At 37.4% G+C, this 27,682-nt stretch overlaps 6 protein-coding genes across 15 annotated transcripts; 3 read left to right on the forward strand and 3 right to left on the reverse strand.

Annotated features, from left to right (window-relative positions):
* Nucleotides 1–792: 792 nt before the first annotated feature.
* Nucleotides 793–2,369, forward strand: LOC104792232 (putative protein phosphatase 2C 28). Its single transcript, XM_010518334.3, has 6 exons — nt 793–875; nt 966–1,010; nt 1,084–1,425; nt 1,504–1,780; nt 1,870–2,024; nt 2,100–2,369. Exons 1-6 carry the CDS (start codon nt 858–860, stop codon nt 2,247–2,249), a joined length of 987 nt encoding a protein of 328 aa, XP_010516636.1. The 5' UTR covers nt 793–857; the 3' UTR covers nt 2,250–2,369.
* LOC104792231 (uncharacterized) lies at nt 2,298–6,941 on the reverse strand. Of its 6 annotated transcripts, none has more exons than XM_087453686.1 (16): nt 6,656–6,941; nt 5,664–5,859; nt 5,441–5,533; nt 5,268–5,339; nt 5,096–5,167; nt 4,772–5,008; nt 4,574–4,684; nt 4,380–4,481; nt 4,125–4,253; nt 3,950–4,018; nt 3,731–3,837; nt 3,529–3,612; nt 3,329–3,416; nt 3,035–3,148; nt 2,758–2,942; nt 2,298–2,645 (listed from the first exon to the last, which is right to left on the reverse strand). In XM_087453686.1, exons 2-16 carry the CDS (start codon nt 5,787–5,789, stop codon nt 2,387–2,389), a joined length of 1,848 nt encoding a protein of 615 aa, XP_087309812.1. In that variant the 5' UTR covers nt 5,790–5,859; nt 6,656–6,941; the 3' UTR covers nt 2,298–2,386. The 6 variants fall into 6 exon arrangements, with proteins under 6 accessions (XP_087309812.1, XP_010516633.1, XP_010516632.1 ...); XM_010518331.3 differs by lacking the exon at nt 6,656–6,941 and adding an exon at nt 6,173–6,403; XM_010518330.3 differs by lacking the exon at nt 6,656–6,941 and adding an exon at nt 6,169–6,382.
* Nucleotides 6,942–7,122: 181 nt separating this feature from the next.
* LOC104792233 (tubulin beta-7 chain) lies at nt 7,123–9,694 on the reverse strand. The gene is made up of 3 exons (XM_010518336.3): nt 9,025–9,694; nt 8,538–8,807; nt 7,123–8,008 (listed from the first exon to the last, which is right to left on the reverse strand). Exons 1-3 carry the CDS (start codon nt 9,416–9,418, stop codon nt 7,332–7,334), a joined length of 1,341 nt encoding a protein of 446 aa, XP_010516638.1. The 5' UTR covers nt 9,419–9,694; the 3' UTR covers nt 7,123–7,331.
* A 1,381-nt stretch (nt 9,695–11,075) lies between these two features.
* On the forward strand, nt 11,076–13,849 carry LOC104792235 (dihydroceramide fatty acyl 2-hydroxylase FAH1). The gene is made up of 8 exons (XM_087453676.1): nt 11,076–11,178; nt 11,298–11,515; nt 12,396–12,467; nt 12,621–12,713; nt 12,834–13,030; nt 13,171–13,276; nt 13,360–13,506; nt 13,639–13,849. The coding sequence occupies exons 3-8, from the start codon at nt 12,417–12,419 to the stop codon at nt 13,756–13,758; spliced, it is 714 nt and encodes a 237-aa protein (XP_087309802.1). The 5' UTR covers nt 11,076–11,178; nt 11,298–11,515; nt 12,396–12,416; the 3' UTR covers nt 13,759–13,849.
* A 421-nt stretch (nt 13,850–14,270) lies between these two features.
* On the forward strand, nt 14,271–20,027 carry LOC104792236 (uncharacterized). Of its 5 annotated transcripts, none has more exons than XM_087453687.1 (9): nt 14,328–14,605; nt 14,700–14,814; nt 14,911–15,053; nt 15,242–16,380; nt 16,856–18,138; nt 18,252–18,382; nt 18,490–19,184; nt 19,285–19,397; nt 19,479–20,027. In XM_087453687.1, the coding sequence occupies exons 4-9, from the start codon at nt 15,253–15,255 to the stop codon at nt 19,783–19,785; spliced, it is 3,657 nt and encodes a 1,218-aa protein (XP_087309813.1). In that variant the 5' UTR covers nt 14,328–14,605; nt 14,700–14,814; nt 14,911–15,053; nt 15,242–15,252; the 3' UTR covers nt 19,786–20,027. The 5 variants fall into 5 exon arrangements, with proteins under 5 accessions (XP_010516640.2, XP_087309813.1, XP_087309814.1 ...); XM_087453689.1 differs by having other exon boundaries at nt 14,409–14,605; nt 15,242–16,360; XM_010518338.3 differs by lacking the exon at nt 14,911–15,053 and having other exon boundaries at nt 14,271–14,605.
* A 116-nt stretch (nt 20,028–20,143) lies between these two features.
* On the reverse strand, nt 20,144–22,915 carry LOC104792237 (monolignol oxidoreductase AtBBE-like 15). The gene is made up of 3 exons (XM_010518340.3): nt 22,153–22,915; nt 20,957–21,443; nt 20,144–20,841 (listed from the first exon to the last, which is right to left on the reverse strand). Exons 1-3 carry the CDS (start codon nt 22,632–22,634, stop codon nt 20,221–20,223), a joined length of 1,590 nt encoding a protein of 529 aa, XP_010516642.1. The 5' UTR covers nt 22,635–22,915; the 3' UTR covers nt 20,144–20,220.
* Between the last annotated feature and the right edge of the window lie 4,767 nt (nt 22,916–27,682).

A 27,682-nucleotide genomic window follows, 5' to 3' on the forward strand; every position in this document is an offset into this window, starting at 1 on the left:
CCACTCGGATTGATAGAAAGCAGTCCATTGCCAAATGAAATGACTAGGGGTTGATAATGACCAGATCGCCGATCCCATAACGACATATTGCCACACTGGAATACTAAGATTCCGACGGGTTTTAAAGCTCCTAACTCGCACTGATGACGAATCATCATCTCCCTGAACAGGGAGACATCATGTAGGGCGGGAACAAGTTCCCAAGAGCCGAAGGCCAGAGAAAGAGTCCATAACCGAGCCACCTTGCCACTCTTTGTTGATGAACCTAAAACAGATGGATAGCGGAGAACAAAAGCTAGAGGTAGACCATGAAAGCAAAAGAGTGGATTTGGGAGAAGAAAGTAAGAGCCAACAGAGAAGCCCGACATTTGCTTGAGTTTTCAAACAAAGAGGTAAGAGAAAATCATCTCTCAAACGATCAACGAAATAAGTCTCTCTTTCAAATATGAGGAAACATGAGATAGAACTCTATATATGAGGATCTGATCCACCAAAGACAAATGCAAAATCTAAACCTTGTGATCATAAGAAGTAACTCTATATATCCAATCCAGTGGAAAGATACAAAAATAGTATCGCCAATATAACTTGTGGTATGAGTTGTAGGCCTGATAATTTTGGTCTTCTTTGATGTAAACCGAATCGCTCGCCCCAAAGTGTCCTAGACTCAGGTTGGGGCCACAGACATGTGTTGGCATATTGAAGGCGTGATTGGTGGAGCTGACGTGTCGATGTCAGCATCATAGCACCGCTCAAACTATTTAAATCTTCAACTAGTCATGATCCTTCTTCTTCCTAGCTTTTTCGTCTAAGACCGCACCAAAAAAAAAGGAAAAAACTCATATGCAGGCAATATAATGGAGAAGACCATCAAGGTTAATTATTTCTTCTGTCTCGTGACTTTTCTTGTCGTTCAAGTTTATTGGGGTTAGTTCGTAATTGAGTTCTTGATACCTTACTTGCAGAACTCAACTCACAGTCCAGAGAAAATACTTGTGCATGCAGTAAAGGTAATCAATGATTGTAATCTGTCTATCTATATGATCTTTGACTTGATGAAAGGTTTTTTACTTGTATATCTAGAACCAGGAAAAAGAAGATCACTTACGTGTACAAGAAGAAACACCTCATAATGATGTTGTTGTTGTTGATGTTGAAGATGATGATTGTAATCATGATCTTGTTGATGTTGATGATAATGCTGACGATGATGAGGAAAATGAAAGATACTGTAAACGTGAGTTTGATCATGGATACCATCTAGTGAAGGGCCAAATGGGTCATAGCATGGAAGACTACATCGTAGCTGATACCAAAACCGTTAAAGGCCACAATATTGGGTTATACGCTATTTTTGATGGCCACTCAGGCCGTGAGGTTGCGGATTATCTGCAAAACCATCTATTTGATAACATCTTGAGTCAGGTTTCAAAAACAAAAACTCACTCATCCCTTACTCAAGAATATCTTATAAAATTTAAAGACTGTTGTTGTTTCTTGAAGCCGGATTTTTGGAGAAACCCTAAGAAGGCAATCAAGAGAGCATATAAGTCTACGGACGACTACATTCTCCATAACGTGGTTGGTCCACGAGGTGGCTCCACGGCTGTGACAGCTATAGTGATTGATGGGAAGAAAATTGTGGTTGCAAACGTTGGAGATTCAAGAGCAATCTTGTGTCGTGAAAGTGGTGTAGTCAAGCAAGTTACGGTTGATCACGAACCTGAGAAGGAGAGAGACCTTGTCGAGAGCAGAGGTGGCTTCGTCTACCAAGAAGCAGGTCCCCTTCTTTTTGTGTCTTAATTGAAACGAAAAGAAAAAACAATGATTAGGTAATGACGAATCACCTATGTTCCTTATAATGTTTAGGTAATGTTCCGAGAGTGGATGGACAACTAGCAATGACGCGTGCGTTTGGAGACGGAAGGCTTAAAGAGCATATAAGTGTGACACCGAATGTAGAGATTGTCGAGATACACGATGACGCCAAGTTCTTGATCTTGGCTAGCGATGGACTTTGGAAGGTTTCTTCTGTATACTAGTCTCATAAGACTTACACCACAAATATTGGACTAATCTTGGTCGGTTTTCTCAATCAGGTGATGTCGAATGAAGATGTTTGGGATCAAATCAAAAAGAGAGGGAATGCAGAGGAAGCTGCGAGAACACTAATTGATAAAGCTTTGGCTAGAGGAAGTACAGATGATATCTCTTGTGTAGTTGTTTCTTTCCTTCAGTCCATCGATTAGATAATTTAGGTCTCTCCTATCGTTCCTTTAAGTGATCACAATTCGAAAGAGAAAAAAAAAACATAGTTTCATACAATAATAAGTTCCAAGCTGAATCACTGTTACATATTTGCTTCAAAATTGCGTTTATTAAAAAATCACAAGGATTCAGGACTCGTGGAGGGTCTGATTCTGGAAGGCATTCTTAAAAGCCTGTCTCTTTCCATCATCTGATTCTTGAAAGAGTGCTTTGGGGTTATGGACATCTTGTTCATGGCATAATCAACATCCTCATCCTCGCCTTCTTCACTGTCCTCATCTCCATTCACGATTACCTCAGCATCAAAATCATCTTCTTCATCTTCGTCGTAGGGAGCTCTCACCATTGACCAGTAGATGAAATTCGGGGAGATAAAGCTAAACATCATCCAAGAAGATGCAGAAACAGAGTCAAGGTCAAGAACATTAGCCTTCATTTAAGATTCTTGCAAAAGAGTATCAGTGCAATGGTTTTAAGATAGTGATGAACCTGTTTGAGGATTTGAGCAAGCAAGGATCAAACGGGAAGAAAGTTTTAAGCTTATCACACCCGCCAAAAGAACCGGAAAGCTCAGACTCAAGTTGGTTATTGAAAATGAACGAGTCGGAGACGATGAACAGACCATCTGCTTTAGCTTGTCTAAGGAACTCCGCTACCACAGATGGAATGCATACCTAGTCCCAAAGCAAATTCGCTTATCATGCAATTAATAAGTTGGATCACTTCCAAATGACAGCTGAGCATATGTGACGAAAAAATAACTCACACTTAATGGGTCTAGTTTGTGCGTTAAAATTGACTCCAATGGTGTAAGCTCGGACCGTAAGCGAGGAACATCCAGGATAGACCTCATCCGGAAGCAGAGCACATACATGATTGCCTGTGGTCACAGAACAGATTCAAATGACGGTTTCAGCAACTGTAACCACATTTTGAAGACTCTTTGAAACTTGAAACTTTAAAGGACATATCACAAAATATATTTTCCAGCATGAAATAGCAACGGGATGATTGTAGAATTTTGTGACAGGTGGAGCTTGAGCTTGTAAGCTATACATACCTGGCATCCAGAGAAGAAAATAAGATGTGCTTCAGGCCTAATATCACCATTGCAAGTTCTGCAGTAACCCACACACTCATCCATCAACCTACAATGTTTTAGACACAAACAAAATCAATGTTAGAAGTTACAACAAACGGAAGCTTCAATAAGATCAAATGATTATGTTTAAGGTAACATTTTGTAGAAATCCCTTCCACCTTTTCAACATGCTAGCCACAAAGGAAACAGGCAAAAACTTTCCGCGAGCCAAGAAGCTAGCAAGATAAGCCACCGCACTCCTTCTGTTGATGGGGAGAAACAAAAGCACAACCAAATTGTGATTAGAACAATAACAAAGCATGGCATGCCGCATGCAGCGAATAAGAAAATTTCGATTATGAAAGAGGACGGGGTACTTGCCTGGTAGCTGGAGACTTGCGGCTGGAGAGAAAAATGTCCATCAACTTGCTTGCAAATTTCACACCACAATTCTCAGGATCGAGTGAGCAGGCATAGAACATCAGAAACTGCAGATTATATCGAAAGTGAGTGTAAAATGAGACATCTCATGTCGACCTTGCTAGATTCTGGAAGAATGATGTTCAGAATTATGCAAAATATGATAATTATGTGGCCTACCTGGGAGAATTTTGATTTGTATGTGTCCAGAACGAAATTCTCAAATGACTGAAAGAGGAGTTCAAACACCTAAGCCAACCAAAATCATTAGAAAAAATCAGAACGGCTAAGAAGATTTTGTGAGTCCATTAAGAAAAGTATAGATATTTCAACGAGGTCCCATTTTGTGTCATACCTCATCCAACCGACCATCATTTTGACAGGATTCAAGATGCTCAAAAGCTATGACCATCAATTTGTCCAACAACTCGGAGACGACAATACTTCCACCTGATGTATCCTGACTTAGAGGTCCTACTGGAAACTGCAATATATAATCAAATCCAAACTCTCGTAAAACAGCAAAACGAATGTTCCTACTAACTTGTTCCCTAGCAACTTTTAATCATACCAAAAGAAAACATAAATGATTAAAACAAACATAAGCTACCTCGTCTCCTTCATCGATGGTGCCTTCAACTGCATCTTCAAGTTCCATATCGAACATGCCTCTAGAGTCATCTTGTGGAATATCATCCCATCCAATCTCTACCTACAGGGATACACCAGCATAGCATTCAAACACCAATACCACCACACTTACTGACCTCAATTGTATATATTCATAATAATCTGTCTACTTACATCCAAATCTCGCAGTCTCTCCATCACCACATTAAGAATCACGCTGCCACCAACTCGCCCGATTGAGCTATTCTCCAACTTTAATAAGTTCTCCACATATATCACCATCAACTGCAAGACGGGTAAGATATATTTTTCTTATGAGTTTATCGCCAGTATGAGCTTGCGACTGCAAATTTACCAAAAAGAAAGACTCACAAGGTCCTTTCTGTGTATTTTGGGCATGTTCTGAGAGAGCATTGGCACTAATCTTGAGGGAGTAAGAGGAACCAAAATAGATATTTTCAGAAATGCTGCATGCACCCGAGCAAAAACTTCTGTCTTCTTGTTTAGTATACGGGGGTTCGAAAGATTTTTTATTACCCAAGGAGGTGGAAGAAAATTCTTTATGAGCATATTCAGACAAGAGTCCAGATATTTTCCACTAGTGACAGCCTGTGATGGAAAAAGAGGCAAAACATAAATTGTATACCTCCTCATCTAGTTTAATAACAATAGACATAAAAGTGTTGAGTTGTGTACCAGTGATATGACTAGGTTCACCAATGCATCCATGACATTAGGGTTGTGGTCCCACAATTTCATTCCAAAAAGCTAGACATGGCAATTGGGATGAAATCCAGGGTAAGAGGTGGAAGGATGCATCTTAAACTAGTTAAGCTGAAAGCAACTGTTAGCTTGAATAGAAAATTACCGCAGAAAGAAGCTTATAATGGTGAACGATATCTATGCAAGACACAGAGCATGATAGAGCCTTCAAGACTGTCTGCAAGTTGAATTGAACAATGAAAATACTTCAGCAAACAGAAAAAAGAAAAATGAATAAAAGAAAAGAGAATTGATTGCCATACAAAGAATAGAACACACCTCAAGCTGCGCCACTGCATCAAAATCAGCACGAAAGTCTTTCACGTCCCTGCTCATAACTTCAACAATCTCATTGTAAAGGTCTGAGTCACCCTGGCATTATCAAAGAAATAATAAACTAGTATCAAGAAGCATAACACATAGAACATCAACATATATATATATATATACGCAAAACACATAAGCAGCAGAGGAAAGAAGCAAGAGTTAATACAAGACTCACAGTTTGGACAGAGGTAAGGGCCTTTCTCAAGGTCTGCACCAAATTCATGTCAGATAAATCAACATTCTCCACAAGGTCCGATGCATATAGGCTCGACGAATCATTTAGAACCTCCACTGCCCCCATCCTCAACCGAACTTTGTTGTAAACGGGTGCTGCTGCTGCTACTTCAACTTGGCCAAAGTACGGAACTTTCCTGATGGAAAAGATGAGTAATTCATAAATCTCTAAAACTTCCAACATTAACTTACAAACAAAGGCAACCCATAAACACTCAATTAAGCTTACTAGAAACAAAATCAGTTAAAAGTCTAGTTCGAATTTCAGACCAGGAAAAAAATTCTATGTACCAACGGTGAGAATAGGGATAGGGAGAGCTACAACAATCAATATAACCAAAAACACACTACAGAAACGTTTCAACCCCCTAAAAAATACACAAAATGGAACGGTGAGAGAACTAACAAAAGATGAGTAATTGAATTAGCTTATGCTATTCACCTACCTACCTCCGTCGGCTTAGGCTTCACTCCGCGAAACTTTTTTATAAGTCTCCGGAGATTTTATTTTTCTCTTTCTTGAAGAGAGAAAGAAGCAGACTCTGATGAAAGACGGCGAGAATCGAAAAATAAAGGGAGACGTTAGGGTTCCTCTCTCTCGCACCTTTTTTTTTTTTTTCTTTTCTCTATTTCTTTTTAATCCGACGGACCTGCTCTCTCTATATTTCAATTAATTATCCCACTTTATTGTTTTTTTTTGTTTTTTTTGTCTTTATAGCCATTTTTATCATTTAATTGTTGGTAAAAATTATGAAATTACACCAAAATTAGGTTTGTGTCGTGACAAACTATCACACGTAGACATCGTTAAAGAAATAAAAATAAATAAATAAAGGTCAATTTGCCTAATAACCAAAATCCTGAATCAAATTAAGTAAATAGCATATAATTCCAAAAAATTAGAAAAAAAGGATAAGGGGTAGACAAAATTACTATTTTAGTGTTTTCGTGATAAAGATAGTAGTGAAGGGTGGCGGCGGTCCGGTGACCGGTGGCGACGGTCCGGCAATAGTGGTCCAGCATTCGGTGATAGTGGCCCGGTGACTGGCGGTGGTGGTCCAGCATCCGGTGACTAGGCGACGACTAGCGGCGGTAGTGTCGGTGGCCTGAGGTCCATCATTCTGGCGGCCAGAACTGGTGGTATGAGGCTAAGGGTGATTGTGGTAAGGAGGTGGGATGGTGGTGATAAGAGAGTGACTATGGTTGTGGTGGTAAGGGTAAGGGTAATATAGTATATAATATAGTTTATATAGAGTATATAATAAGTATATGGTTCCTATAGTTAGATAATTAATTTTTGTTTTTTTCTTGGTTTCTTTTGCCAATTCCCCTAAAAAATCCATGCCCACAATAAGTCATAACCATAATTAAATGCGACCTCAAACCAAACCAGATATATATAAACCGAAACGAGAAATGATTAGGAATTTAGGACCAAACCAGCAAATACCTCATCTTCTGTTTACACACATACACTCTCACAAATTAGTTATCATTACAATTTACACCCAAAACAATACCGTAAAACAAGAGACAAGAGAACAATCAAAGCCAGCGAATACGAAAAGAGAAAACAATATTCTTTTGGTTTAAACATGATCTAAATATCTCAAGCATCGAGCTCAGCATCTTCATCCTCTTCTTCATACTCGTCCTCATCGGCTGTAGCATCTTGGTATTGCTGGTACTCAGCCACGAGGTCGTTCATGTTGCTCTCTGCTTCAGTAAACTCCATCTCGTCCATTCCTTCTCCTGTGTACCAATGCAAGAAAGCTTTTCTCCTGAACATCGCTGTGAACTGCTCGCTCACCCTTCTAAACATCTCTTGAATCGAAGTCGAGTTACCGATAAAGGTCGATGCCATTGAGAGACCCTTTGGTGGAATGTCACAGACACTAGACTTAACGTTGTTTGGGATCCATTCAACAAAGTATGATGAGTTTTTGTTCTGGACGTTGATCATCTGTTCGTCTACTTCTTTTGTGCTCATTTTGCCGCGGAACATTGCTGATGCAGTTAAGTAACGTCCGTGTCTTGGGTCAGCAGCACACATCATGTTTTTGGCATCCCACATTTGTTGGGTCAGTTCGGGCACTGATAAGGAACGGTATTGCTGCGAGCCACGGGATGTGAGAGGGGCGAAACCCACCATGAAGAAATGGAGACGCGGGAACGGGATTAGGTTGACTGCGAGCTTGCGGAGGTCGGAGTTAAGCTGACCAGGGAAACGAAGACAGCATGTGACACCGCTCATCGTGGCAGAGATCAGGTGGTTTAGATCTCCAACTGCAAATGACCAAAGCAAAAACAAGTTCCTTGTTACATGTCAGAAAAACTTGGTGGTATAATTTTTTTTAACATATGTCTATTAAATCTGTAGAAATAAGATAAGGATTTTGAGATTTTCCTACGGTTTCAAAACCATGTCCAGATAATGATCAGCAATCTAAGAGTCAACATTAAACATTATACTTCTAAACGCAACTAGATAGAAGAGTCAAAAAAACCGGAGAAACATCTCTTCTTTGGTTGTTTGTTAGTGACTTAGTGATAAGTGATAACATAGAAGACTCCTAATAACGTACAAGAGACAATGACAGGAGACCAACCCAACTACTACCAGTATCAAATGGTTTATCAAGTTGAGGTAAATCTAAAGTAGATTACTATAATACATCATTTTAGAGTTATCACTTCTGAGTTCTGACTCTAATTCTGTTTTGAGATTTTCCTACGGTTTCAAAACCTTGTCCAGATACATCATACTTCTAAAACGCAACTAGATGAAAGAGTAGATAAAAAAAACACTACTTACAAGTTGGAGTGGCTAGCTTGAGGGTACGGAAGCAGATATCATAGAGAGCTTCATTGTCCAAAACCATACATTCGTCAGCGTTCTCAACAAGCTGATGCACAGAGAGAGTCGCATTATATGGCTCCACAACAGTGTCAGAGACTTTAGGAGATGGGAAAACTGAAAACGTGAGCATCATACGATCTGGATACTCTTCCCTAATCTTGGAGATGAGAAGAGTTCCCATTCCAGAGCCAGTTCCTCCACCCAACGAGTGACAAACTTGAAACCCTATTCAAGAACAAAATCACAACAATGTTTATGGAAGATACAATTTAGTATCCCAATTGATTAATACCTAATCAACTAAATGGCCACAGAACCATAATCAATAGATCTCTATGCGTCTCATCATCACTACCACACAAATCAAAGCTCGAGACGAATCGAATTGACAAAAAATTTCAAAAGGCGAGGAAGCAGAGGTAGTGATGAGTGAGAGCCTTACCTTGTAAACAGTCGCAATTCTCAGCTTCTTTTCTAACAACGTCGAGCACAGAATCAATCAATTCAGCTCCCTCAGTGTAATGACCTTTAGCCCAGTTATTCCCGGCGCCGGATTGGCCGAAGACGAAGTTATCTGGCCGGAAAATCTGACCGAAAGGACCAGATCTGATGGAATCCATAGTTCCAGGCTCAAGATCCATCAAAACGGCGCGTGGAACGTACCTTCCGCCGCTTGCCTCGTTGTAATAGACATTAATACGCTCAAGCTGGAGATCGGAGTCGCCGTCGTATTTCCCAGTCGGATCAATGCCGTGCTCGTTGCAGATCACTTCCCAGAACTTGGCTCCGATTTGGTTCCCGCATTGACCACCTTGGATATGAAGGATTTCTCTCATTTTTTCCCCCGCGAAAATTTTTCAAAAAAAAAATTATAGAAAACTGAGTTTTTGGAAGAGAGAAAACGAGAGACACCTTCTCCTACGCTTTGTTTTCTCGAAGGCGTTAGAGAACCAAACAAAAAAAAAAAAAGTTTGAAGGGTACCGATTAAAATGCGGATGGTGGCTAGTTATATAGGAAGGGAAAATAAAAAACCAAGGGATATTTTTGGAACAAACAAAAAAACAATTGGTTGGTCTGTCTTGGAATGAGCTGTAACAAGTGACTGATCTGTAGAAAAGGATAGGGGATAGATTGATTACAAATTAATTTATTATTGTTATTATATAAAATCAGTTGTTGTGATCTTGTCACAGCTACTTGAAACTACAACTAACTTATCTTAATTATTAGGTTGTTTTTTCTTAATTATTAGAGTATTTACTATTATTATAACCAAACTGTAGTTGTTTTTGTAGATGAGATGGTTATAATTTGTTGGTGTGGTGGATTTTGCTGCCGGTAGAAACAGTTTTTCAAAAATTGACCACATCATATGCCATATTCTCCAATAGCGTATCCGACGATGAAAAATGTTTGCGGATGAGGGATCCAACAAAAACGTGCACCTAAAAATCCAAACCAAATGAAAACATTAGGATAAGTAGGTGTTCAGTCCGTTGATTTAGGATCGACATATACATCTAATCTAAGTAACATATTACAACGTATATCATATTTTTCTAACAAACCCTTGTTCAGTTCTATCTTTCGTTTTAAACAAACAAAATTTGATAAGTCATGTTGTCAAAGAAGCTCTATCTTTGAACGTCAGATTTGATCAACATATTCACATTATTTGTTGTTTTAATTCTTCGATCACGTATTTTCATTACATTTTCTCACATATTTTACGAACCAGCTAAATGGCTAATGGTAATCTTTTTTCAAAACTAATACTATGTAGAAAAGCCATTTAACCAATTAAACAATTTTGTTTATAGATAATTTTCTGTGTTGTATTTGGTAAATATTGGATTTTAAGCAATAGAGAAATATTCTTATTCATTTAACAAACAAAATAATATATAATCAAGACTTAAGATGATAGTGAGGCCAACTTAAGTTGTTGCCTTGACGCTGACAACATATTGGTACTTTGGTACGTGAATGATTCAACGTCAATATGATGATCATCATAAGAGTCCACATCAAAATCCTAAAAAGCATTTATATATTTTACTCCAATTAAAAAAATCAAAAGTATGATCATTATCTAACGGCCAATCTCCGAATTTAATAATTGACTAATACAGCATGTAATCTTCCAATGCATGAGCGTAATTTCCTAACTTTTTATATAAGTGAAGTTGAATTTGAATTTCAAAAAGAGAAAGAACAATCAAAACTGTTAAGTTGTGCTCTCATATAATTCAATCATAACGTTCTCATGGGTCTATCCGTCTATGGAAAATGATGGCTTTAAGTCAACAAATTATTTGAACATTTGTTGTTCGCTTTAAGTCTACACAAGACTAGAACTAGAATATTGAAATAAGCTTTTGGCTCACGTATGACTAATTTCCTAATTTTTCCTTTTTGTCAAAATTTCCTAAGTTTTGATATAAGTGAATATAAAATTTGAGACTAAAATTAAAAAAAAATGTCAAAACAGTAGTGTTAAATGTAGCAACGTGCAAAATATTGGGGGGGGGGGGGGGATCCTAATAACAAGCGTGACAAGTGAGAACACGAGCGTATAGCAAAGCCACAGCTAAGGTATGAGACTAGAGCCAAAAGAGCAAACAACCTGGCACAGCCGTTGTTGAGTTTTTCTTTCTTTTTCTTTCGATTTTTGAATATTGACTGGACGATTCGTTGGCCTTCCGAGATCTAAGGTCTTCTCTCAAAATCAACGGTCCAGATTCAATCAACTTCCCTAGAAGATATACACACCGACGTTGCCTCTCTCTATCAAATACACACATCCCAACGCCAAAACCTCAAGGGGCGAATCGACACAAAAAAAAAAAAAAAAATCTCGGCGATTCTCTTCGTCTTCCGACGTCTCTCGTTTCGTCGTTAGAGTCGCTGAGATCCTGCACTTGTCGTTCAGGTTCGTTTCTATTCTCTCTTTGGTGTTTTGAATCCGTGTTTGTTTGTTTGTTTCATCCTCAGATTTCATTTTTGCTGGAACATTGAGATTTCAATGGGATTGATTTGGTGTTGTTAGTGTTTAGATCGGAGTGATTTGGTGTTGATTCTAGAACAACAAATCATTAAATCTCTCATTACGCATTGTTGTTGAAATGCTTAATTTATTTGGGACATTTTTGCTAGATGGAAGGTGACAACGTAAGCCTCATTGTTTCTCTCTCTCTGCGAGATTAGCGAAATGGTTCAATATTAAGAACTTCGATTTATGGTTATAAGACTTATATAGGACTCTTTTAGATTCTGTGTGTCAACTCAACTAGGAACCGTGTGTTTTGTTTCCTTGATGGTGATTTTGAGTTTTCTGGATAGGTTACTTGTGTATATATATGTGATGTTTGTGTGTGTTTTGGTGGTGGGTCCTTTGGAGGAGAATGAGTGAGAAGCACATGATTAATATTTTTTTTCTTTCAATCTAATTGATACTTGCTTTTATGCTAGTAATTCAATTTCTTGGGACTAATATACTAACTAACATATTTGGATAAGTTATTTGGGTATAAATTGTATAAGAACAATAAAGTTAACTATCTTGTCAAATAATTGAATAGACCCCTATCGTTTTCTTAGCCATTTTTAAGAAGTGATGCTTAAGAGTCAAGATTCAGGCCTCTAATCTATATGAGAAAAAAATTCCCCATATTGAAGAGAATCTGTACGTTTTATATATTTTGACCTGTTGAAAATGACACCAGGTGTTTCATTATAGTTTCTGTTCGAAACAGTTGTAGTTGCAGCATGTTTTTTTCTCTTTATCGTCTTTGTTCTCTTATTTTTTTCAGATCAGTAAAAAGTCTGCCAAAATGGTTGCTCAGGGATTCACTGTGGATCTTACGAAGCCCCTTGTATTTCAGGTAAAGTAATGTTTTACCGAGTTTTGGAATAGTGTTTGTCAACATTGTCTTGAGACCATAATCACCCAAGATTGTCTTCGTTTCTTTCTTAGAGCTATTTAAAGTAAAGTTCCCCTTTCAATCCCTTTTGCCATTGCTTTGGATGTGTTACAGGTTGGTCATCTTGGAGAAGATTATGAGGAATGGGTTCATCAACCTATCGCGACCAAGGAAGGCCCTCGTTTCTTTCAGAGTGACTTTTGGGAGGTATATCAGTTTCATTTAATTTTCATTGTCAATTTTACATATAAACTTTTCAATAACAGGCAATAATGTCGATAAGCCTCTAATAATCTCCATTCTCTGACATATTTTGCAATGGAACAGTTCTTGACCCTTACAGTTTGGTGGGCGGTTCCTGTCATTTGGTTGCCAGTTGTAGTCTGGTGCATCTCAAAGTCAGTAAGCATGGGCTGTTCACTTCCAGAAATCGTCCCAGTTGTTGCCATGGGAATATTTATCTGGACGTTTATAGAATACTTTCTTCACCGCTTCGTTTTCCACATCAAAACGAAGAGTTACTGGTTCGACACTCTCTCTCTCTGTCCTCTCTGTTACATTTCACATACATCGTAGGAGTACTCCCTATGTATCCACTTCAAACCGACAAACTCCTCAAAACTTGACTTCATCAGATGCTAATGATTTTGTGGAACCATTCCAGGGGAAACACGCTACACTATCTTATTCATGGATGCCATCACAAGCACCCAATGGACCACCTTCGACTTGTATTTCCTCCTACTGCAACAGCGATTTTATGCATTCCGGTACTCATCTACACTGACTAACCCAGCGTTCTACCTGTTTTCACTGCCAGACCTTAAAGCATATTTTTTATCTTGTGTCCTAGTTCTGGAATATCGCGAAGGCGATCTCAACTACTTCAACCGCACCTGCATTGTTTGGTGGAGGTATGCTTGGGTACGTGATGTATGATGTCACTCATTATTACCTTCACCATGCCCAACCAACTAGACCAGTGACCAAAAATCTCAAGGTAAAAACAATGCCAAGTTTTTTTAAAACCCGGGGAGTTCTTTTCTTTTCTCTTGGTGTGATTGCAGAAGAGAGCTGTACAGTAAAAACCCTTTTGACTTATTAGTTATGCTCTTTTCTTATGATTGTGCAGAAGTACCACTTGAATCATCACTTCAGGATTCAGGACAAAGGATTTGGTATAACTTCGTCGTTATGGGACATAGTGTTTGGGACAGTACCCACAACAAAAGCCCCCAAGAAACAGCAATAGTACTTACTAAAAAGCAAAACGAAAAAGGATATTTTCAATACTTGATGTTAAAATTTATTTTAATCATCCTTAATGAGTTTTGAGATGCTTATCTGAGGTTTCATTTGGGTCACGGTCTTTCTAAATTAATGTTTCACATCCTAATATAATATCTTTGGTGTGTTACTCAACGAAAGCAATCAAACATATCTACTAGCGTCCATGCATTTGGCCAGTGGTATTCTATCTCAAATCTGTAAGGAAATAAATAGCAAAAAAAAATTGAAAATGTAGTCTTGTAGTACCCAGTTCTTATCGCATGTGAAAATTTTATACCATGATCTATATAACTTGATCCGTCGTGTATCGGTGATGTGACAACGACGTTTGATGACCAAAACGATTTATTATATTGTTTTAATACAGTTTAAGTCCAAAAAGACAAAATTTTACTATATTTGAAAGACAACCAAATTATATATGGACCGGAAGGAGTGAATAACTAAAAAAAAACAATTAAAAAGAAAAAGCTTATATTGGGCTGGGCCTGGTTAACGAAATAAAACCGACCCTCCCTCACCCGCCCCGAAGATCCAGTTTCTCGCGGTCTCATCGACTCCTCGCTTCCTTCTTCTCTTCGAACTCTCTACTGTTCCTTCCTCTCTTCTCTTGCTCACTGAAAATTAGGGTTTAGGGTTTCTGATTTTCGTTGTCTATTAGGATCTTCTCCCCCCACCCTACTCCGTTTCATGGCGTTGAATTTTCCATTTATGTGAGATTTTGATCCACAATCGGAGTAGTTCTTCCGGCTATGGCGGCGGCTAATGCTCCACCTGAACTGGCTTCAGGAAACCCTTGCTGCCTCGCGGTATGTGTTTTCTCCACAGTATTTGATTTTCAAACGATTTATGGTGTTTTGTACTTTCTTTCTCATAAGAATCTTTTGGACTTGTATCTCACAGTGGCAAGGGAAGTACATGGGAATGAGGAAGAGGCGGGATGCTTTTAAAGAAGCGGTAACTCTTCTCCAGAAGGCCATAGCAGATGCTAATGCTGAAAAATCTAAGCTCGAGAAAAGTAAGTGGATTATCTGTTTTGTAGGTTCTTTCTTGTTTGAAATTATATCTATTGGTAGCAATTTAGATGCCTTGAATTTGGACTTTAAAATGGCAGGTATTAGCTTGCTGCGTTTTGATGTGTTGTGCTTCTATTGATGATGATTAATTGTGTTATGGTACATGATCCCTTGATGTATTGAGGTTAACCATAAACATTAGAGAAGATTATCGCTCTATGCCTCATGTCTATGATATGAGGTAGCTAATTCTTCCAAATTGATGATTCTTTAGCGATTATAATTGAATGATCTTACTTGAGCTGCTAGGGATATGCTTTAAAACTCGGCTGTGGGACTTGGCTGGAAACATGTTGTTGTTACTATAGTTCCCAATCTTCTTGTGATTTTTTAACTGATCACTGCCTTTTTGCTATCTGAATACTACAGAACTTGGAGAGATGGCGGCTGACAGAGACACTAAGGAAAATGATTCAACGGTAAGAGCAGCACTGGAGAAAGAAATTTCTGGTTTGAAGTCTGAGATATTGTCTTTGCAACAAAAACTGGAGCAGAACCTTAAAGAAACAAAGCTTCTTCAGCATCAAGCTTCCAGTCGAGGAAAGGAGATCAATGAACTGAAGGAACTCCTTAAGAAAGAAACATTAAGGGCAGATAATTCTGAAGAAGAGCGGGAACACGCTTTTAAGGAACTGAACAAGGCAAAGGCTCTGGTAGTAAAAGATGAGGAGACCAAGCCACTTGTTCCTGAAGTAAAAAAAGAAATTAGTCTGGTTAAAAATCTTCTTGCAAGCGAGAGGCAGAAGACAGAGTCAGAAAGGAAGAAAGCAGAATCAGAGAAAAAGAAAGCTGATCAGTATCTTTCTGAGTTGGAGATGTTAAGAACTACAGCTCATAAGACTTCTGATTTACTTACTTTGACCTCCAATCTGGAGACTGTAAAAAAGCAACTTGAGTTTGAAAAACAAAAGGCACTGAAAGAGAAAAAACGTGCAGATATGGAGAGTGCAAAAGCTAGGGAACAGATGAAGCTTGCGGAAGGTTTTTCTAAAAAATTTGAAACTGTTAGAGCAAGAAATGAAGAGCTTACGAAAGAAATGGAATCGGAAAGCGCTAGTAGCAAAGTAAAGTTAGCTGAAAACTCGGTAAAACTGGAAGAGAAGATAAGGCTCCTTGAGATGCATAAGAAATCAGCCTTGGACTGGAAATCTCGTGTTGATGATCTGACTCAGCAGTTACAAGAAACACGATTAGTGACTGAAGGTTTAAAGAAGCAAGTGCAGGAGCTATCACCTTCCCAGGAATCCATCAAGACTCACTCTATTTCCCCTCAGAAAGTCAGAGATCTGGAAAAGGCTAAACGCAAGCTTTTGAAGAAACAGCTGAAGTTTGAGAGAAATTGTGCAAAACACTCCAATAAAGTGGCTAAATTTGAAAAATTTCAAAGGGAATTTCAGGCCAAAGAGCTAGGTCAGTTAAAACTGGAGTTTGGTAGTTTTGCAAATCGCATGAACCTACTGGATGAGTATTTTTCAACAGACGTTGAAGGTACAGCTGGCCTTAAAAAGGTTTGTTTCTGCCATTAATTTTTTATGACATATTTCTTCTCATCCTAATTTGAAAATTGGCTTGATGACCGTAGATGTGTTTTGAAATTTGATACTTTCTTTGTTACCCGTTTTCCAACGTTTTGCATGATGGATAAAATATAATCATTTTGTTTATTTTCAATCTTCCTGAGAGAATATTCTAGGCTTAGATGCGTGGCTCAAATATTCCAATTTAGCTGAACTAGTCAGTTGAAGTTATCTGAGCATGAACACTTGTCTGTATACTTTTGGAGTTCTTGTGTTTATTGCAATTAGTGACACTGAATCTGACTGTCTTGACTGTAGAAGGTGAGAACATTTTATCTGTTTTCAACTTTGTAACACTGGCCTATATCTAAACAGGGATTATTTAGAACATTTTATCAATCTAACACTTTACTGTATCAATCTAATTCCTTGATAGTCTTCTTATGTTTATCTTATTGCTATGCAGGCTTCAGGAAGCAGGGAACTGGTGAAGCTACAATCACAGAAGAACTGTAATGGTGAAAAGCATTGTGACGGACGACGCAATTTGGTTGCCACCTCTGGTTTTCTGGAGCAGGCTCGCAAGTTTTCTGCTCACTTAACTGCTAAATCTGGACGAGGCGTGAGTGAGTCTGTCTCAGGTACTATTTCTCAATTAGAGTCTCCGACTGGAGGCTCTAGAAAATTACAGAGTTCTGGAGTAATTTCCAGCGCAACATCTTTTTCTGATGGGCAGTTACTGGCCTCACAGGGAAAAGAGCAGTTCTCTGTTACTACTTCAGCAGAAATAGCAAAAGATAAACCGAATGTCCAACCAACAAAATCAATTATGTTCCAGAAAATCTCCGACACAACTAAAAATGGGAATCTCTGTTTGGTGGCTGAAAAATATCGTCAAAGATGTCGGACAGATAGTGATGAGGTAGTTGATGAGAACTCCCGGAAAAGAAAAAGATTGTTAGAGGCAGTTGTGTCTCGTAAGCATCTCTCATCTGATGATAAAAAGAAAAATTCGCAGATTGGAGAGAAGATGGGCACAGTGCAGTCCATGGTTGCTGGAACCGGGTATAGGCCTCTAGGAAAAGAAGGAACCTTGGTCCCTGATAGGCAAGGTGGCTCCTCCGCAGATGGCATTACAGTTTCCAAGAAAAGAAGGGTTTCTTCTAAGAAGAAGACTAATTTTTTTGAGTTTAACCAGTCAGACAAGATTCCAGGTAATAATGCTGGAAAAACTATGTGCCTCTCTACTGCTAAAGGACATGAGGCGACAACATTATTTCCGGAGGACGTTGCTGTTACAGATTATATGAAGTTGCTAGAGTTGGATAATTTGGAAGAAGAGAGTTATTACCAGATGGCCAGAGAATCGCTTCTTTCTCCTGATCTTCCTCAGGTAGATTTTTTGGGTGGCGAGATCGTGAATGAGGACAAAAATCCTGCCAGGGCTCTTGACTTGACTGCCAGTAATAACATGGGTTTACGTGAGACCATAATTTCTAGTGAAACTCCCAGTCTCAACACTCCGAATGATTTAGTGACAGTCACAATGCCACCCATGTTGACAACTTTGCATAGTCATATTCTTCAACACGTTGTTGTGTTTTCAAATATTGAAGACCGGAACAGTATCATCAAAATATTCCATGCTGCAAAAAATTGTGCTCACCAATGTCCGGCAGTTACTACAACACAGTGGGCAGTGCCAGCAATTCTATCCTCTTTAAAAATGGAAGAAAACCTTTTGGCCCAGTAAGTTGTTCTGCTCTCTGATGCTTTTTCAAGTCATAATGGTTATATAATTTGTTTTCAAACTTCATCAGTAAACTAGTGTCCGGCGCTAATTTATTCTTCTTTTTTTTCAGGGAAAGGGTTTGTGTGTTCCTCTCGTTGCTACTCCATAACTTCTCTGTGGTTTCCTCAATGAAAATGGGGAACACTTTGAATGTTGATTCTTTCTCCTGCATGGATTCTTTTTCAAAACATATACATGGTGGTATGGCCCAAAACCATTTCCCTTATTTATTCATCTCAAAACTATATATATCAATCTTATTTTGATTTGATGCTTTGATTTATTGAACTTGGATTTTTCTTGTGTAGTTATGGCTGATATTGAAGCTGGAATTATGCTGTCTGAATTTTCGGAAGAACTCCTTGCTCTCCTTCAGGACCTCCTTTCCGAGCAGAGGGTACTATCTTCTGTTAAATCATCAGAAACATCTGATTCTGATCTAAGCATTCCTGTCACCTTCAATGGAGAATATATGGCTCTCGTCAGCAAAATCGCTCCAAATGAGCATTTGGTGGCTGGAAGTACTGTTTTGGCGGCAATATGTACTGCACTGGATCGTACTGGATGTATCTGGGAAGCTTCCTTTGAAATCTTGCACAAGCACAGTCGTGAGAACTCCTCAGTGCTACTGACCATTCTTCACGTTTTTGCTTACATTGCTGGAGATAAAATGGTGTCCTCTACTGAGTATGACCTATCAATTGAAGTGTTGAAATCCATTGTCATGTTTCTAGAGAACAGACAGATTGGTACTGTGGATGCAAATGCTAAGTTGCACTCAGGCAAGAACAAGTGTCTATTCTCAGACAGGTCTTCCTCGTTGGAGGCTATGGCATATAAGCTCATGGAAATTCTTCAGGAGTTTGCGCAGTCTAATACGTTGCATCAAAGCTTGAAGGAATTTAGCCCAGCACACAAAGACTTCCAGTGCGTATTGACCAGGGATCAAAGTATTAATCTCTGTGACATTCTGTCATTGGTGGAGCTTATTGCTTGTTACACGGTACGTAATTAATTTTTTTTTGAAAGCATTTCCAACCTTGATGCATTGTTTTTCTAATTTCTAGTCTACTGAACCAATTTGATCTGATATTTCAATGCAGGCATGGGACTGGACTAGGGCGAACATTGTTGCTCCACTGCTTAAGATGCTTGGAATGCCATTGCCAATGAACCTCTCTGTTGCAATCGTCTCTCTTCTCGGGCAACTTAGCAGGTAATATTTTAAGTTTTGTCTCTTTATACAGAAGGACCAATATAATATCTAAGATCTCATCTCTTGTTTGATATTTTCCAGTATTGGAGTGGATGCTGGTGGCTATGAAAATGAAGGAATCTCAAACTTGAGAGTGAAACTGTCAGCATTTTTACAGTGTGAGACGACACTAAAGGCCGGTTTTGCAGTCCAGATAGCAACTGTGAGCTCCCTCCTGAAGACACTTCAACTGGATTTGCCAATAGCCTTTCAAGGCAAAACCACAATCCTTCCTTGTTCTCACGACCAAAGCTCATCTGGTTCTGTCAATCTGGTTACCAAGTGGTTCTCTTTGTTGAGCGAAGAACAACAAGTTTTTGCATCCGAGTTTTTACAAAACCTTTGTTGATAGATGGTTCCTCAGTCCAAAAAGTCATCAAAAGCAGTAAAATTTTTGGATATGTCTCTTACTGTTTGATTCTTCATTGACTGATTCCCTTGGTTCTAGGATGCAGATATGAATGAAGAAGATTGTATTGTGTTGCCAAATTTTGTATGTCTTGTGGTGACACTCGTACAAACTACTTATGTACTAAAATGTAGTTCTATAGTTCAGAATAGGAAAATATCTATATTTAGTTCGAAACCAAATTTTCTGTTCAACAAAACCAACCCACATAAACAAGTAAAGATTGTTTTGCCTAAACAGAAACACAAAATATAGAGCGTTCCCTATGACAAAACCCAGATCCATATTATTTCTATACTTTTAAGTTTTTAACTGATGTTCTTTATTAAAATTTAAAACCCATTGACTAACAACAAGAACGAAGTCCAATATAAATCAACCAATCTTTGTTGGAACACTCTGTTCATGCCTGAAGAAATTATCAGGATCAAACTCACCCTTGATCTTCACCAACCTCTCAAAGTTCCCTTTGTAATACTTAGCCCCCCACTCTCTAGCATCACTTCCTTCCTTATTAGTCCCCAAATCAAGATCCCTGTAATTCACGTACGCCTGCCTCGGGTTCTGGGACACATACTGCTCCATGTAATCATACATTTCCCTAATCCACTTCATATGCTTGGCCTCACTCGCTTCCCCATCTGGCCAAGTGCTTAGCCACTGAATCTTGAACAACGTCCCTTCCCTGTGAGGGAAAGGTGTCTCTGACTCGGAGATCCTCGACATCATTCCTCCGTAAGGGTTCCATATCGTCAAAGGCGAATCCTCTTCTAAAAACCTCTTCCATAATCCTTCTAAGCCTTCTACTGGAATTGGCTCTTTCACAAAGTCTGATTTGGCTTTGAAGTGATTCTTGAACAATGATTTACCGGCTAGTAAAGCTTCTGGTGCTGCACTGTTTGGGAATCCGGCAATGTACATCACTGATTTGATCCAGCTCATCTCAGTGCAGTCCTTCTCGGTCAGTCCTAGCTCAGGGAAATCCTTCTGCATTATCTGTCGGGGTTGAAATTGTAAGAATAAAAAGTTTATTCCTTGAATTGTAAGAATCATAGAAATAAAAGAGGTTCAAATTTTAGACCCATAAGTTTGAAATAAAGCTCTATCGTACCTCCAAGAGACGATTAGAGTCGCCGAGAAACTGAGCTTGGAACGACATCGAGATGGTTCGATCTGCCGATCCGGTGGTTTTTCTCGCCGGAGAAATAATCACGCGGATGAAGAGATCATCGTCAAGCTTATCAGCGACTTGTTGCCATTTGTACAATACATTAGTCCCGTCTTGCTCAAGCGTCTTCGTTACTGTGAATACCGTCACGGTGGCTGGAACCGGTACGAGCTTGATCTTCCAAGCGAGGATCACTCCGAAACTACCGCCGCCAGCTCCGCGAATCGCCCAGAAAACGTCTTCTCCCATCGCAGCACGGTCAAGGATCTTACCATTGGCGTCGACGATTCTGGCGTCGAGTACATTGTCAGCACCGAGGCCGAACTTGCGCATCATCGAACCGTAAGCTCCGCCGACTAAGTGACCGCCCATGCCAAGGCTTGAGCATAAACCCGCCGGGAAACCATGGGTCTGGCTTTTTTCTTGGATCCTTTAAACCAAGAAAGGTTAACCGATTAAATTACCGGATCATTAACCGAAACTTAACATGCAATATTATGAACCAAGTGTAGTTAAACCCTTTTAAAAAAAGAACACAAACTACTAAATTATTGAAGGTTAACTAAAAGTTAAATTCAATTCTAGACTAAATTAATGACTCTTAAATAGTTTGTGTATATGAATGTTAATTCTAAATGACAAAATAACTATGTAGATGACAAAGAGAAATAAATAGTTAACTTAGTGGGAAAAAGGCTACGAAATAAATGTTACCAACTCTAACCACACAAATATACAAATGCTTTGTAACAAGAACAGGAAAAAGCTAAGTCATACTTCAACCGACGTTTCTAGGGAATCCCACTAATATAAAGTTTATGATTAAAAAAAAAAAGTTTCCCCAAATGGCAATAGGTAATAGGGGATGGATATATTAGGAAATATCGTAGCTGAAGACGTCAATCCTTCCGTTAGAATTTGAAGTCAAAATACTGCGAAGTTCTACCAAAATAAATCAGTAATACTATTATGATAAGAAAAAAAAAATCGATCAAACTTAATTGAAGCAACTTTTGTTTATTGTTACGAAACAAAAAGAATAATTATCGCTATTTAAAAATTTGGTGTTATGCTTCAATTTTTGTCTTTCCTATTCAAAAAGTTTGGCCTAGCTATATAAAGTTATGCGTAAGCGTTACCTATAATAAACCTCTCCGTTGGTAGCACCAGCGTGAGCCCACGCGCTGCTACTGTCCAAATCGACGTCGACCTGTCTAAGCTTCGACAAATCGACGACCACAAACGGCGTCTCGTCCTCGGCGACGAACGAGAGCCCTTCGTAGTCGTGGCCACCGCTACGTACCCTCAGCTGAACCTTAAGCTTCTTGGCACACACGACCGCTGCTTGGACGTGCGTCTCGTACAAAGGCTCGAATATGAAGACAGGCTTCGGCTTCGACGGCGTCAAGTACCGGAGATTCTGTGCCGTGGATTCAAGCTCCTCTTTGAACAAAGTAGCGTTTTGGTCAGGTGAGAAGAACGAAGCCGTTATCGGGAACGAGACGTCGGAGTTGTCGACGAGGCACTGCATGAAATCTTGTTGTAGGGTGGTGGATAAAGACGATGGAACCGATACTAGTAGTAGCGTTACAAGAAACGCAATCGGTATCGCTAACGCCATTTTTCTTTAATGTAAATGAGGTATTTTTTGCTTTTGGTTGTTTGAGGTATGTGTTTGGGTTTATATAGGAGGTTGATGTATGTGTGGTGACTGGTGAGGCATTGTGATTTGTGAGATGGCTTACACGTAAAGTTGGTGTAAATATTACATCATTGCTAGATTTGCATAATACTTCTAATCTTTTATTTATTACTAATATTGTATCAACTTCCGTTGCTACAATTCTTTTTATTTTTATTTTTCTGATTAGGTCAAAAGTAATGGGTTTCTTGGAGTTTATCACTTAAACATATAATCAAACATGATGTTTTGTTAACCAAATAAGGAAATGAAATGAATTGTTAGAATATCCAAGTAGTTAGGTCAATTCCTTGCATTGTCCTTTACTTCAATGCTATATAATCTGAATCTTTACATGTAAATTTGAGGTAACTTTTAAATCATTACTTTTTATATATAGATATATGTCATTTATATATTTGCAACATTGTAATGTTTATAGTATTACAAAAACTGAAGTAACGAGTAAGACCAATGTACAAAACAAAAGTATAATTAACGATACACAAGTTTTTGTGTCTAAATAAAATGATTACTAAAGGTCTAAATATAAATTATTGTATAATTAAAGGTTCTGAAGAAATGAAATGTCGTTTAAAAGCAAGGAACAATTTGTGCCTTTAGGGATAAACAATGCTAATACGCACTAATTTCAAAATTTTCCAAGGATACCGACACGACTTTATGTTTTTCACATCTAAAGATAGCGACACCACTATCTTCAGTAATTGAGGCGTGAAGCCTTAACACATTCTCTCATATCCATTTGAATTGTAATTAATCTAATTTTAATGATCACCCCTGTGTTAATCGTTTATGTTATAATTCAACTTTGACTAGTTAATCCAAAAATCTAGCTACACATACATTATACAGTACACTTTGTTTTCTTTACAAGAATTTTCACGAACCAGTTACTACAAAGAGTAATCGTAACTACATAGAGTAAAACGTATTTTATCAAAAAAAAAAAAAAAAAAAAAACGTAACTGATATCGTAATGTCAACTTCGTCCTCGGCATAATCGAAACTGCAACCTCTATTTTGTTTAATTCGTTTTTTTTCTTTCTAGAATTAATACCACATTTGGTGCCTAGTATTTTGGATTAATGTAGGTTTCGATGTGAGATATTACTTCTTTAGTTTTGGTGAAAGAATTGTTGTGAAAAGTGGTGTGATTGATGGTATTCTGAGCTATGTAGCTTAAAAGCAACAAAGTGATATTGTCTAACGTTTGTGACTCAAAAGTCTCATACTTGCTTGCTTCAAAGTCTTTATTTGAAGTATCTCTCATATAACACGCTTGACACGCACGCACGCTCAAACATACACACTGTATGTAACACACATTGTTTTTTTTTTTCCTACCATCTTTGTTTTCTTATTAGTAGACTTTAAAAAAAAAATATTCAATGCTATTTTGACTCTTGTGTAAAATGAAACTGAAAAATCAATTAAAGACACGAACTACTTTCCAGTACCAGGTCAAAGTCTAAACATTAATTTACTGCACTTTTCACCAAACAAGGTCGTCCGTCCGATTGCACTCGTCGTCTTTTTTTAAGATTTTGTATAATAACAACAACAGATAAAAGTCCCAATGCTAACCACAGAATCACTTATATTTTTTGTTTATACATTTTTAGTTCCTTATTGCATGGTTTGCCTTAATATTTTGATGAAATTAATTAAAAAATACCAGATAGGGATCTCATCTTGGGACTGCCCCCGTTAATTATTAGCACTCTTGAGTGGAAAAAATGAGTCGAACATCCTCGTTCGTTAATTCAAACAGTTAGTTCAAACCTCAAAAGCACAAGAATTTTTACATTCTGTGTAAACTTCACATGGCGGGGTACGTACTGTGATTCGTGAAGGACCCTAAAATTTTTGACATAAGGAAAAAGTATAGTAACAAAAAAAAACAAAACTAGGCTCATATGATTCTCACGAGAACTAATAAACCAAAATAATAACATATGGACTTTGAACATTACTGAAAGTCCACGAAAAACGCTTGTAAATAGGTTGAAAATAACTGAACGGAAATGTATTCGCAGAGGGCCTCTATAAAAATTTTATAGAACGGACGTTCCTATATATGTATCATCTGGATCAAACTCAAATAAAAAAAAATTAGTTTGCCTATTACATGTAAAATCTATAATGTTTGAAGAAGAAAAGAACTATACGGTAAATTCTGATTAAAAGAATAATAGCGACTTATACAATCACACATCTACTACCACAATTTTCGTTTTTACATTGTTTCCAATTGGGATAGCAACTAAATGCTTACACAAACTGCTTGCTTAGGTTAATTGTTTAAAGAACTGGGAAGATTTAATACTGATCATATCACTATGACTGGTCAATATTTGCTTCCTTATTCAACCACACGAAAGTGTATCTATTTTAAAGTAATTTAAACAAGTAGTATAAGTTTTTGAAAGAAACTTGTCGTATTCACATAGCAAATGTAAACCGATAACTCGGTCAAGGCCACCCAACCTAGCGGCCCCAGGGCAAGATTATTAGTGGGTTGTTATAAGAGGTTGTTAAACACCATTTGATTATTTATGAATTAATTGTGTATTGTTTTGAATTTAAGAATCCATGATCTCTTAGTTAAAATTTTCTCCTCTAATGATAGGTTCTAATTTTGGGTCTCTTATTTTTTAAAATATTGTTTTTAAAAATTTAAAAATTGTAAATAGAATAGAAGTGGTATAAATGTGTAAACATTTAAAATTTTATTAAAATAGAAAATATTGCATTTAATTAATTTTTAAACATAGAAAACATAATAAAAACACTAATACATATTACAATAGAAGTGCAATTCATAAATAGAGAAAATGATAAATTTTAATACTGATTTACTCCAAATTTTGTTCAAATATTCTCAACCAAATTTTCCTTTTTTCTATTTTTTTGTTCAACCAATACAATGCCGACACGACTCTTAGATCACAAATGGGTATACTATATAAGGGAAGTTCTTAGATTTTTTTTTTGTTCTGATTTATTTTTTAGATCCAAAATACTAAGAACTCCCGTATGAACCTGCCAATGGGGAATGTCTCATACATCATAATTTACCTTTGCTTTACATAAATTTCCTTCACCAAATATCTTCGTTTTGAACATTTTGTGAGTTTCAATCTTTTTTGTTGATTTCAAGGGTGAATGAATATATATTCTAGTTAATGATATAAGATGATGTTTAATTGAAAAATAATCGTATGTTCGAAAAAAAATTAAATATGATTTCCCATATATTTACATCATAAAACTTAAGTGTCCTGATCCTGGCCAAGAGTGTTAATCAGAGGAAGGCAAACGCCTAAGTAAAGTGATTGGTAACCTGCTTTCTTCTTTTGTAGAGAAAAAAGAGATGATATGTAGCAAATCTATACTAATAGTGTAAATAACATGTATTGTAAGTGACACTTTCATAATATTGTAACTGTAGATTTATGATTTGTCACAACGTAATATTGTAAATAACATTCTCCATATGGTTAATCTAAAAAAAAACATGAAAATAATTCAGAAAATATATTTGGATAAGAAAAATTAAGCAGTAGTTCGTTTTCAAAGTTAATATTTAAAAACTAAAGGGCCTAACGAAACCAATGGGCTTGTATAACACTAGCCTTTCCGATAACCATCGCCAACTCGTCGAAACATTTGAGGCTTGGTTTTTAAGTGGTAGTTAATTTTAGAAAGCAAGAGCGATGTATGGGTGTTTGTCGCAAAATGGTAAATGTTATTCCTAGCTAGTTTTAATGTAAACTGGACCTAGTCTATTATTTAGGGTCCCCTTGGGTTTGTTTCATTACTTTAAACATTAATGTCCATCTCAATATATGTCTAAAACAATAGGATGTAAAGACTCATAAGGGCTCCTTTCTTATCCCATATCCGAGCATTCATCTAAGGAGACGCCTCTATCCCATTCAATTGAATCGATCTACATTTAAAGATAATTATTAATTTGTGTGTCACTCATCAAGTATGAAAGGAAATCATTTTCTAAAGATGGTTGTTGTGCTAATTAGAAGAAGGGAAACGAGATGAAGATGGGAGACTTATCTGTGAACCGGGTCTTGGTTCTGTTCAGAAATAGTTTATTGCCATAATATGTGTGATGAATTTCTTAATATTAAAACCAAAAAAAAGAAAAAGAAAAAAAACATGTCCGGATTACTTTATGTGAATCAGTGTTGAAACAGGAGTTTCGTGAAAGATGTTGAAAGTGTAACTGGAAACTGCAGTTGGAACTAGAGTTGCATACAGAGAAACTATATCCAGTGCCGGGTTACATAGGGGGACAAGGGGTGCGACCGCCCCAGGTTCATAGATTAAAAAGGCAAATAATGTAAGATTAAGAGGCACAAAAAATAAATAATGCAAGATAAAATGATATAAAAAAAGAAATAATGCAAGATAAATGGGCATAATGTAAGATAAAAGAGGCAAAAACAAAATTTGTAACACAAAAATAATTCATTAAAATATGTTTTAACGATTTATTTTTACGAGTCAATAACCAAAAAGACTTTTTATCTTCTATAATTATCTCAACTTACTCTATCAAAATTCAAATAAGAAAAAGTAATTACGTGAGAACCAATATACTATTAAATTCAAATAGAGATAGTTTTGATTAGTTGGCATTCTTTAAGTAGTTTGGAAAATACATGTGTCGAAATCATTGAGTGTAAGAGATTTCAACCTTTATTAGAAAACTTCAGTATCAGACTATATAAGAAAAGTTGTCTTAGAACCGAATAAATCATTTAAAGTAAACGTGTATCAATTGTTTACAGTTTAGTTTCTCAATAAAAGTTAATTGGGGGAAAGTATTTTGTGTGTGGTTCTTAATCTCTACAATACAAAATGAATTCTATACATGATAGTATATGATACCATATTTTTTGTAAGCAGCCGATTGATTAGGGTGATATTTACCTATCGTTGAA

Source organism: Camelina sativa, chromosome 6 (assembly GCF_030686135.1).
Source record: "Camelina sativa cultivar CO46 ecotype springtype chromosome 6, ASM3068613v1".
Classification (NCBI taxonomy): Eukaryota; Viridiplantae; Streptophyta; class Magnoliopsida; order Brassicales; family Brassicaceae; genus Camelina; species Camelina sativa.

What these genes read in the sequence shown, in the direction of transcription:
- LOC104792232 (XM_010518334.3), top strand. An exon ending in TACTTGTGCATGCAGTAAAG is followed by an intron (nt 1,011 to 1,083) that starts GTAATCAATGAT and finishes TTGTATATCTAG; the next exon opens with AACCAGGAAAAAGAAGATCA. An exon ending in CTTCGTCTACCAAGAAGCAG is followed by an intron (nt 1,781 to 1,869) that starts GTCCCCTTCTTT and finishes TATAATGTTTAG; the next exon opens with GTAATGTTCCGAGAGTGGAT.
- LOC104792231 (XM_087453686.1), bottom strand. Translation starts at nt 5,789, where the DNA reads ATGGGGGCAGTGGAGGTTCTAAATGATTCGTCGAGCCTATATGCATCG. An exon ending in GTGGCTAGCATGTTGAAAAG is followed by an intron (nt 3,417 to 3,528) that starts GTGGAAGGGATT and finishes AAAACATTGTAG; the next exon opens with GTTGATGGATGAGTGTGTGG. An exon ending in ACAAACTAGACCCATTAAGT is followed by an intron (nt 2,943 to 3,034) that starts GTGAGTTATTTT and finishes CTTTGGGACTAG; the next exon opens with GTATGCATTCCATCTGTGGT.
- LOC104792233 (XM_010518336.3), bottom strand. Translation starts at nt 9,418, where the DNA reads ATGAGAGAAATCCTTCATATCCAAGGTGGTCAATGCGGGAACCAAATC. An exon ending in GAATTGCGACTGTTTACAAG is followed by an intron (nt 8,808 to 9,024) that starts GTAAGGCTCTCA and finishes GTTCTTGAATAG; the next exon opens with GGTTTCAAGTTTGTCACTCG. An exon ending in CAAGCTAGCCACTCCAACTT is followed by an intron (nt 8,009 to 8,537) that starts GTAAGTAGTGTT and finishes GGTCATTTGCAG; the next exon opens with TTGGAGATCTAAACCACCTG.
- LOC104792235 (XM_087453676.1), top strand. Translation starts at nt 12,417, where the DNA reads ATGGTTGCTCAGGGATTCACTGTGGATCTTACGAAGCCCCTTGTATTT. An exon ending in CGAAGCCCCTTGTATTTCAG is followed by an intron (nt 12,468 to 12,620) that starts GTAAAGTAATGT and finishes GATGTGTTACAG; the next exon opens with GTTGGTCATCTTGGAGAAGA. An exon ending in CAGTGACCAAAAATCTCAAG is followed by an intron (nt 13,507 to 13,638) that starts GTAAAAACAATG and finishes ATGATTGTGCAG; the next exon opens with AAGTACCACTTGAATCATCA.
- LOC104792236 (XM_010518338.3), top strand. Translation starts at nt 14,549, where the DNA reads ATGGCGGCGGCTAATGCTCCACCTGAACTGGCTTCAGGAAACCCTTGC. An exon ending in TTCAAAACATATACATGGTG is followed by an intron (nt 18,383 to 18,489) that starts GTATGGCCCAAA and finishes TTTCTTGTGTAG; the next exon opens with TTATGGCTGATATTGAAGCT. An exon ending in AGCTTATTGCTTGTTACACG is followed by an intron (nt 19,185 to 19,284) that starts GTACGTAATTAA and finishes ATTTCAATGCAG; the next exon opens with GCATGGGACTGGACTAGGGC.
- LOC104792237 (XM_010518340.3), bottom strand. Translation starts at nt 22,634, where the DNA reads ATGGCGTTAGCGATACCGATTGCGTTTCTTGTAACGCTACTACTAGTA. An exon ending in AACGGAGAGGTTTATTATAG is followed by an intron (nt 21,444 to 22,152) that starts GTAACGCTTACG and finishes CTTGGTTTAAAG; the next exon opens with GATCCAAGAAAAAAGCCAGA. An exon ending in ACTCTAATCGTCTCTTGGAG is followed by an intron (nt 20,842 to 20,956) that starts GTACGATAGAGC and finishes CAACCCCGACAG; the next exon opens with ATAATGCAGAAGGATTTCCC.